The 11,346-nt window shown below is 34.9% G+C and overlaps 1 protein-coding gene across 2 annotated transcripts in view; it reads left to right on the forward strand.

Moving 5' to 3' along the window:
• SGCZ (sarcoglycan, zeta) overlaps nucleotides 1-5,484 on the forward strand; it is a 1,174,808-nt gene extending 1,169,324 nt beyond the window's left edge. Inside the window, exon 8 of one of the 2 annotated variants that reach the window (XM_011934897.1) lies at nucleotides 4,711-5,484. In XM_011934897.1, coding sequence (XP_011790287.1) covers nucleotides 4,711-4,905 — 195 coding nt within the window. In that variant the 3' untranslated portion in view covers nucleotides 4,906-5,484. The remainder of the gene's footprint in view (nucleotides 1-4,710) is intronic. The other variant, XM_011934898.1, reaches the window with a different exon arrangement.
• The last annotated feature ends 5,862 nt before the right edge of the window (nucleotides 5,485-11,346 follow it).

An 11,346-nucleotide genomic window follows, 5' to 3' on the forward strand; every position in this document is an offset into this window, starting at 1 on the left:
CCTGATGTAAGTGACGAGTTGATGGGTGCAGCACACCAACATAGCACAAGTATACATATGTAACAAACCTGCATGTTGTGCACATGTACCCTAGAACTTAAAGTATAATAATAAAAAGAAGAAGATATTTATGCAGCCAACAAACACATGAAAAAACTCTTCATCATTGGTCATTAGAGAAATACCAATCAAAACCACAATGACACATCATCTCAGGCCAGTTAGAATGGTGATCATTAAAAAGTCAGGAAACAACAGGTGCTGGAGAGGATGTGGAGAAACAGGAACACTTTTACATTGTTGGTGGGATTGTAAACTAGTTCAACCATTGTGGAAAACAGTATGGCGATTTCTCAAGGATCTAGAACTAGAAATACCATATGACCCAGCCATCCCATTACTGGGTATATACCCAAAGGATTATAAATCATTCTACTATAAAGACACATGCATACATATATTTATTGCAGCAGTGTTCACAACAGCAGGAACTTGGAACCAACCCAAATGTCCATCAATGATAGACTGGATAAAGAAAATGTGGCACATATACACCATGGAATACTGCACAGCCATAAAAAGGATGAATTCATCTCCTTTGCAGGGATATGGATGATGCTGAAAACCATCATTCTCAGCAAACTAGCACAAGAACAGAAAACCAAACACTGCATATTCTCCTAAGTGGGAGTCAAACAATGAGAATACATGGACACAGGGAGGGGAACATCACATTTGGGTCCTCTCTGGCATAGGGCATGTAGGGGAGGGATAGCATTAGGACAAATACCTAATGTAGAGGATGGGTTGATGGGGGCAGCAAACTACCATGGCAGATGATTGTAGCAAACCTGCATGTTCTGCGCATGTACCCCAGAACTTAAAGTATAACTTAAAAAATCTTTTTGAAAAAAGGGGTTTTCTATCTTGGGGCATCAGGGAAAGGTATATGGAGGAGAAAAGAGATGAACTGGGCTTTGTTGGAGGGTGTATTGGTAACCTAGAGGGGAAAGATGTGTTCAAGGTGAAGAAAAAGCATCATGTAATTCATGCACTTTACAATTCCATGCCCTATACTATATGGATGAACCAAATACAGGCTGTAGCCTCATGGATCTTATTGTAAGGAGAAGAAACAAACAATGAATGAATACAAATGTAACGTAACATTACAAATGGATTTTTACTATAGAGAAAAGTATACCTGTTAATGAGAGAAGAAAGTAGAGTGTTTAGAAAAGTTATTTCCAAGGCGGTGAACTTTGGGAGAATTGGAGCAAATTTGTTTGCACCCAAATTAACCTAAAATATATATACTTATGGTAATGAATCCTTTTTCTGGCTTAATTGTAGTGTGCAATACAGTCTTATAGTTCAGAAATTTAAAAGCATCAAAAAAGTGGAAATCTCCCTCCCATCCATATTTCACAACCACTCAGTTAATATCTCCCCCTACTCACTAAGTCTCCGGAGAAACGTATTTCAGTTTGAGGAAATAGTAAAAAATGCTGTGAGGCCATAGTGTTTTTGCCATTTTTGAAAAAATGAAAGAGCTGGAGCAAGAGGAAGAATTACAGGATATGATGTTAGAGAGAGAGATCAGATCATGTACGTAGGGCCTTTGGGCCATGGAAAGATATCAGGAGCCAATTGAAGTGTGGGGGATGACATCAGAGTGTTTTGAGAAGTGTAGCAAGATTTGATTTGCATTTCTTAAAAGTTCACTCTAGGAATGTGTAAAATCAATGATAGGAGGACAAAAATGGGCCACCGGGAGGCCAGGTAGGAGACTATTACAGGAATCCTAGTACAAAACAAATGGAATTTAGATGAGGGAGGGCAAAGATAGAGAAAGCTGAATATTCTCTCCTACTCCTGTCAATTTAGGGATACCCTTCAGGCAATCATTAGCTATATAACAATGGAAACAAGAAACAGCTGGACAGAGTTGTCTCTTTGTCAAGTTCAAGATCTGTTTTTTTTTTTTTTTTGGTGGTTGTTGTTGTTTTCTGGAACTTTCTCCATGCATGTCAGAGCCATACGATCACTGTCCCTCAAAGTGGTGAGTCCATGATTTAGAATAAAGTATTTTTCAAGTGAGAAGATTTAGCAAAGAAGGTATTGAACATAGGTAATATGTTTCATGGAGACTTCAAATCTAATTACAGACAATACTTATATATTGTTCATTGTGCTGATTAGCTACTGTATTAGCTCGTTTTTACATTGCTGACAAAGACATACCCGAAACTGGGTAATTTATAAAGAAAAAGATGTTTAATGTATTCACACTTCCACGAGGCTGGGGAGGCCTCACAATCATGGCAGAAGGCAAAAGGCACATCTAACATGGCGGCAGGCGAGAGAGAATGAGAGAACCAAGTGAAAGGGGTTTCCCCTTTTAAAACCATCAGATCTTGTCAGACTTGTTCACTACCCTCAGAACAGTATGGGGGAAACTGCCCCCATGATTTAATTATTTCGCACTGGATCCCTCCCACAATACATGGGAATTATGGGAGTTAAAATTCAAGATGAGGTTTGGGCGGGGACACAGCCAAACCATATCAGCTACTTAGTATATCTTTTGGATTGAGTCCACACACTTTTATGAGTATTAAAAAATATTGTGAAAATGGCCATACTCCCTAAAGTAATTTATAGATTCAGGGCTATTCCTATCAAGCTACCATCGACATTCTTCACAGAATTATAAAAAGCTACTTTAAATTTCATGTGGAACCAAAAAAGAGCCCACATAAGGAAGACAATCCTAAGCAAAAAGAACAAAGCTGGAGGCATCATGCTACCTGACTTCCAACTATAATACAAGGCTACAGGAACCAAAACAGCATGGTACTGGTACCAAAACTGATCTACAGACCAATGGAACAGAACAGAGGTCTCATAAGTAACACCACAGATCTACAACCATACAACCACCTTATCTTTGACAAACCTGACAAAAACAAGCAGTGGGAAAAGGATTCCCTATTTAATAAATGATATTGGGAAAACTGCCTAGCCATATGGAAAAAGCTGATCCTGGGTCTCTTCCTTATACCTTATACAAAAATTAACTCAAGACGGATTAAAGACTTAAATGTAAGACCTAAAACCATAAAAACCCTAGAAGAAAACTTAGTCAATCATTTGGGACATAGGCATGGGCAGAGACTTCATGACTAACACACCAAAAGCAATGGCAACAAAAGCCAAAATAGACAAATGGGATCTAATTAAACTAAAAACCTTCTGCACAGCAAAAGAAACTGTCATCAGAGTGAACAGGCAACCTACAGAATGGGAGAAAATTTTTTCATTCTACCCATCTGACAAAGTGCTAATATCCAGAACCTATGAAGAACTTAAATTTACAGGAAAAAGCAAACAACTCCATCAAAAAGTGGGCGAAGAATATGAACAGACACGTCTCAAAAGAAGGTATTTATGCAGCCAACAGACACATGCAAAAATGCTCTCCATCACTGGTCATTAGAGAAACGCAAATCAAAACCACAATGAGATACTATCTGAGGCAAGTTAGAATGGCAGTCATTCAAAAGTCAGGAAACAACAGATGCCACAGAGGATGTGGAGAAACAGGAATGCTTTTACACTGTTGGTGCTAGTGTAAATTGGTTAAACCACTGCAGAAGTCAGTGTAGGGATTCCTCAAGGATCTAGAACTAGAATTACCATTTGCCCCAGCAATCCCATTACTGGGTATATACCCAGAGGATTATAAATCATTCTACTATTAAGACACATGCACATGTAAGTTTATTGTGGCACTATTCACAATAACAGGGACTTGGAACCAACCCAAATGTCCATCTGTGATAGACTAGATAAAGAAAATGTAGCACATATACACCATGGAATACTATACAGTCATAAAAAAGGATGAGTTCATGTCCTTTGCAGGAACATAGATGAAGCTGGAAACCATCATTCTCAGCAAACTAACACAAGAACAGAAAACCAAACACCGCATGTTCTCACTCATAAGTGGGAGTTGAACAAAGAGAACACGTGGACACAGGGAGGGGAACATCACACACCAGGGCCTGTCAGGGGGTGAGGGGTTAGGGAAGGGATAGCATTAGGAGAAATACCTAATGTAGATGACAGGTTGATGGGTGCAGCAAACCACCATGGCATATGTATACCTATGTAAAAACCTGCACGTTCTGCACAGGTACCCCAGAACTTAAAGTTTTCAGAAAAGAAAAGATGATATAAATAAATGGGAATATAGTCCAATAAAATAAAATGAGGTTTTTAAAAATTAATTGCCCCCTGTTCAGTACTGTCATATCCACTGACATCCTTATTTCTTTGCATATTCTGTACACCAGGCATGCTTAAGAAATTAAATTGAGGGACTCTGTTAAAATAATTAATTTTCTGTGGTGTTTAAGTAACTGGGTTGACCCCTTAAGCTTATTGTATGATATTGCTTTTCAGATTGAAGGCTTTCTCTCAGAATGCACTGTCTCCCAAAGGAGAAGATAGCTGCAGATCTTTCGGGCTATACTGTAGGAATGTAATTTGATTGTTCAACAAAGCATAGCGGCTAAACCATAGAACTGTTTGTTGTGTCGACTTCCTTGTTAGACCATGTTGAGGAGGGATGTAGATTACTCGATGCTCTGAGGAATTTCGATTTCTAAAATCAATTAAAATGCAATTTCTTTTTTCCCATAGATATTTTTAAATGCAGAGACAATCAGACTGGGAAATCTACCAACTGGCTCCTTCTCATCTTCTTCACCCAGCTCCTCAAGTTCTCGGCAGACAGTGTATGAACTATGCGTCTGCCCCAATGGCAAACTGTACCTTTCTCCAGCAGGAGTAGGTTCCACTTGTCAGTCCAGTAGCAACATCTGCTTGTGGAGCTGAAGTGACTGATTTCTCCTCACACCAGAATAGCCTTTTGTTCCTGTCCGTCTGCTTCACAGTTCTGCTCGGTTTCCCTTGTGATCAGTCCAGAGCTTCTTTGAATGGTCCACAGAGCCACTTCCAGTGTGAGCAGGGATTCGCCACCACCTTCTCTTGTGATTTACTGTACTGCTCAACACAGAAGGTGTGATTGACACAGTAGAGGAAAAAGCGTCGTCAGCAGGAAAACTGGATCAAGACTTTTGCTCAAAAGGGAGAATAACATAGGTGCCTTTGCTACGCGAAGTGAAGCACACAGTTTTAGATTTTTGCAGGAACTGGATATGAACTGCACATATACACATTACATAAATGAAATTCCCAGTATCCAATGGCAAGATGAAATGGTTAACCCTGTAAGAAAACTTATTCTACAGTCTGAAAGCACAATTTTCCATTCATCTTTTTGGATGTAAACTTTTATCCCCAACTTTTAAAATTTTAAAGCATTATGTAATGCTTGCTTTACTGAAAATTAAATTCAATACATGGTTTTTAACAAAACAGAACAAAACAAAACAATACAGAATCTCTCCCTGAGTTTTATTTTTGTTTCTTTAATTTCAGTGTGTTGTTACTCTTTGTCTACTAAGTCTAGAATTTTGTACATTAGGTAATTTTGAAAGCACTCAGCAATATATTCTTTACAGAATTAACAAAATGCCATTATAATGTCATTTGTCAGATCTGGATTGCCTTATATAGTATTTACATGGCTACTGCATGTGACGTATTTGCTTTTAACAAAACATCTAATTTATTGCAATGTAAGATAGGATTAAGGAGGACATATTGATGGTATTAAATCCACAGATCATTTTTTAAAAACTCACATGCTATCCTTTATACCTAGGTTTTAATAGTGTAATTTTTGTTTGCTCCACTCACTTTACACTTGATTCTGACTGCTAAAATTCAGACATCCTCTAAATAAATAATAATAATATGATGCATAATGCTGAGAATAAATTCACTTTCCATTGGGGTATCATCTTCAGAATTATTCTTTTTTTTTTTTTACTGGATGTTAAGATTTAAAGAAGTTAGAAGTTAACTTAAAATTTCTTGACTAAACAGTAAAAATAACAAATGCTAATAAACATTGAAAATGTGTTTACTTCACTAGATTCATATTTTAGGGAATTTACTCCCATTTCTATTCAGCTGTTAACATGTATTTACTTTTATTAGATTCTTAAACTACACTGACCTCAAAAATTCTAGTTCTTTTCATTTTCCAATGCTTATTTTTGTATATGACCTCTTAGTAAACAACTCCAGAATATTGAAGATTCATTTATCACAACACCCCTTAACTCAAATTCTTGAAACTTACAGAGTCAAAGAATGTAAAACTGTATTAAATATTTCCTATTATGGGAAGATGACTTAATTACTGTAAGGTAAGTCCTGAACTTTCACATGTCAATCAACTTTTTTCTCCCGCATGCACACTATCAACAGTTGTGTTGAAACTTCCTTTTGGGGATTAACGGCTGTAGAATCTTTGGAGTTCAGGTCTCTACAGTTCAGAGTGAACTGAGAGATTAAAACTTGTTGCAAAAGATGTGGTTAGTGAAAGTAGAAATATTGGCAATGCAAGAAGAAAAGTGAAACATTTGACCAGAATTATATTGTTTGCATAACCTAGCATATCAAATAACTGAAAAAGCTCATGTCCACTGTACTCAGCAAAAGGGTTCAAAGGCTAATTTACTTTTATTATTTTTAAAATAAAATGTGACTTATATTTGGGTGTTATTATATAACTTTTAAAATCAATATTGAAATAAGAATTATGATATACAATTGCTTACAAAGTTATCTGATAACACAAGATTTTATATTAAAATACGAGAATTTAAGAAATCTCACATTGGTCTTTGCAAAATAAAGTATAATACAAGAAATGTTGAGAAATTATGTGTGCTAATCACTATATTATGGACTTTTAAGGAAAACATTATGTAGTAATTTAAGACATATTCAAGTTCTAATCATCCTTCTATTAAAATCATTAGAAACTTTCTAAGTCAAATGGGAATAATTCTTTTCATTAGGAACTGGCCCTGTTTCTAATCTCAGCTGTCTTCTAATCAATTGAGCTGTTTTAGGCAGTTTGAGAATCTCTCCAGGCTTCAGTTTACTCAACTTTACAGCAAAAGTATTGAATAAAATAGTCTCTTGGGGTTCCTTTCTATTCCGACATGTTCTAATTTCAAGTACAAATATTACAGAAGGCAAAAGAGAAAACTGAAAATTTAAATTATATGTCATAACAGGAGAAAAGATGAAAAAAATGTAAAAACCAATTCCAGTGAGGGGCTGTCACATGTTTAATTCAAATGTATTCTGAAAAGTATAGACACAATTCAAAAGTAACTTACAAGCTTGAGAGCTTTAGACTGTAACCAGATGATATAACAAATCTATTCAGTACAGTAGACAAAATAGTGATAGCGATGGTTTTCCTATTCAACACCAAATAATTGCTTTAAGTTATTTGACTAGCTGTTTCAGATTTGTGAACCTAACAGAAGATCCCTGCCTCAGAGAGATCAAGCCTATGGTGAAGGCTTAGAAGAATGGCCCCGAATGTCCTCATTTTCCTCGTTCAAACACAAAAAAGCATTAAAAAAAAAAAAATTCAGTGGCCCCTTAATTGCACACTACCCAGATTGTTTCCCAGTACCATCTTTATTTTACAATATGTAAAAATATAATGCAGTTTACTTATATGATATAAATTTCATCTTCCCCAAATGACACTGAGAAAAATGAATCCTTTGTAGTGTACTACAAGGATGTGACTAAGCTTATTACCCATATCTTAATAACTTCATACTCAATGTAGTCCAGGAAGGAACAAAGGGAGGAAGAAAAAGAGGTTGGTAGTACTGCTAACATTTAAGTTATTTGCCAGGAATGGATAAACCGAGATGTATTTGAATTCAGGTTTGGGGGATCAAAAGGAAAGATGCAAAGAAGACACATTATTCTTTTCTTTTTCAGAAGATTTCAATTAAAAACTTCAAAAAAACAGCAAGAGCAACAAAAACTTCCAAATTTCCTACTTCTCTTGTTCAACACTTCCAAAATTTCTATCCGGTACTTGTTAGTCATACACACACATACATATATATGTCTAAAATATATGTATTTTATTGTGAATGCTATGCTTTATAATATGTCACATAATTATTTATCTAAGAGTTTAAGACAGTTATACACTTCAAATTTTACTGCAACTTGGGAATCTTAGATTACAGTACTTCAAGTCTCGGAAAATGGAGCCAACAAATCCAGTTCTAGTTCTGCCCCTGGCTAGTCATGTGAACTTACCTACTTAAGACATATATTTAACTACGTTGGTCACAGTTCAATTATCTGTGAGAGGAGTATATCAAACTAGACATTTCCTTTAGTCACATTCATTTTTAAATTTTTCTGATTCATTTAAGGAAGTACTCATAAATCTTAGGTTAAGTAGCCATATCTGAACTAGCGTTTGTGATCTCCTTCTGCACCTTAAAAAGTCACTTATAAATGTTGAAATGCAAATCTTTTTGGCATGCTACTTCCTCTGCTCTTTTTTATACTCCCTTTTATACTCTGACCATTTGAACATTAAGGTTCCTTTGGAAAAGTCATGCTTGGTTAACAAGATTCAGTAATATGGTTGACGTTCAAAAGGAAAATAAAGCATTTGGGTCTTATTCAAAGTGACTGTTTAGGAAACAGAAATATTAACCAAATATAAACATTCTATTGATGTGTTATTACCTCTGTAAAGCTAAAAAGCAGTGATCTTTTGAAGAAATGATAATGTGATCACAGAGGTTAATTGCTGAACTGTTTATAACATTTTATTCCATTCACAATTTCTGCATATTCTATCTGAATGACTCAATCGGAGAATGCTACATTTTACAAAAATAGCATTTGATACAATAAAACTTCTAACAAATTGTTTCACTGCAAACATGGTATCTCTGTATGAGGCAGGAATAGCCTGGAGAGTGTCTAAGGCATAGGAGTGTTATATTTCATAGCAGATAATGTCAATATAATAATGTCAAATTATTAAAATCATTGAAAGTATTTAATGGCCAAATTTTCTATAAAAACCATCAAAGCCAAATTCATATTTGAGTTTTATATGACAGAGGTCTTGTCACCTAATTCTTCAAGTAGCTGTGGTCTAATAAGAATTGTTTGTGTGATCATATTTAATGGCACATGGCTCTATGTACTGGTGTATATTACAGTAATGAATACTGCAAAATATCATTATCACAAAGTAAAGGAAAACTGCATTTGTATTCATTTTAAATAATCATAAACGAATCGATAACTTAATTGAACACTATTGTTAATGTTGTTTTATACTGCAGTTTATTAGTCGTTTAAATGTCAAAGACCAAAGAATGGGATTTCTATTGTATTTAGCTCAAAAACACTGCTGCTCCTACTAATATATTCAAATGAATAGGGGGGCTTGTAATTATAACATAAGGTAGTTAACATCCTTCTTGGAGGATTCTGAGCTGTAGAAATTAAGGAATGCTTTTGTTTCAGAAGGGAAACCTCATTAGTGTGGTCCACTTTTCTTTTATACATCCATAACAAACTCCTTGGTATTCATAAAACCTATACACAAAGACCATATCCTAAAATGGGCCCAGCATGGATCTACTCAGCTGAGTTTAAACTTTCACTGCTTGCTGAATATTATTTGGAGAATAAAGTTAATTTGAAATACTTGTAGAACCAGAGGGCTATTTTTTAATTGTTAACTGAGGTGGCTCTGCATTTTGAGAAAACCAATGAAAACCATTAAAGGAAATGAGGTATAATGAACCGTAGTTCTTTTTTGTCTTTTTCAGTCTGAATATCTCATTTGTTTGAATATTTATAAATAAAAGCCAAACAGGGTTAAAGATAGACAAGGACATTCATTAACAATGGGGATGTGTAATTTGGAGTTTGAGTGTCTCGTTATTTATACAATTCTTTAAATCAGGTCCACTATTCATTTATTTTGTTTTGTACTTTCATGTAAATGTTTTCTTGTATATATAGATATATGAAAAATGGAACTATTTTCTTACACATACTATGCAACATGTTTGTAAAATTGCAATATTACCAAAATTACAAAAGCTGTGCTTTTGTACTCTATCTTGCTTTATGTAAAAATCACTTTTTCTATTGAAACGGACTGTCTGTCCTATAAACTGTAGATAACATATCTATTCAAAAAGCAGTCTATTGTATCTTTTGTTTAGATTGAACTTAATTGGGGTATATTTTGGGGGACAGAAAAATGCAGCAAAGTTTTGGCAGTCGGAAACCTTCTTTTCTCTGAAATGAGACCTTTCGAAGCATGCAATGAGCTCATACAATTTAAGATCTCTCCTGTGATTCTTGTAATTTGTCCTAATTTTGGTGCTACTATGTAAACATGATTAAATGTGATAGTCAAAACAAAGAGGATAAAAACTTACATGCTATCATTTCGTTTATTTTATTGAGTTTTGACAAATAGTTCAAAGAGGGGTATGAGTATTAGTGAGTAGAGATGTTTTCAATTGTGTTTTAAAAATCTATTACATTAAGATGTATGTTTGAAAAATATTAAGCTTAATCCATATATTTATACTGGACAAGATGCTTCTCTTATGAAAACCTGGGCGTATTGTCCCTCTTAAATACATGACCAATAAAACTGAAGAATTGTTAACGAAAAAATCACCAGTTTATCAAACGGTTAGCTAATAGTTTATTCATTCTAGAGTCACTCTGATTTGATTTTTTGGGATAGGACCAAAAAAACTACTATGTGCACAAACTTATACCCCTACATATACATAATCAAATTACCCACAAAAATACACATATATGCAATGGTGAATATAATACAATATATATATAATATAAACACATGCTAATCATTACTTATTTGGTGTATTTCTTCATTCCCTTGTTATATTCACTATCTCTCAATCCAGGAGGACTTGAGGCAATGGCATGGACTTTGTTAGCTTTTAGCAATATATCCAGTCCAACATTGTACCTACATTGAAAGTGACATTGTGCCACATTGCTTCCAAAACAAAAACAAAAACAGTATTCACAGGAAGCTTTTTTCCCCTCAAAGAGTCACTATTAGCTTTCACTCTTTGCTGTTGAAGCGTCTCTACACACTGTTCCAGATATTAGTTACAAACAACAACAGAACCATTTACATTCCTCATGAAGACTTCCAAATGTTAAATCTAAACAGAACACAAATGATTGCTTTCAGCTCAGGGAAGCATATCTATTCTATGAGTTTATTTAATTTCCAAGAAAGTTTTGGATGGTTTGGATCAGTGTGCAACCAAATACTTGAATATTTAT

The sequence above is a fragment of the Colobus angolensis genome, unplaced genomic scaffold, assembly GCF_000951035.1.
Source record: "Colobus angolensis palliatus isolate OR3802 unplaced genomic scaffold, Cang.pa_1.0 Scaffold14, whole genome shotgun sequence".
Classification (NCBI taxonomy): Eukaryota; Metazoa; Chordata; class Mammalia; order Primates; family Cercopithecidae; genus Colobus; species Colobus angolensis.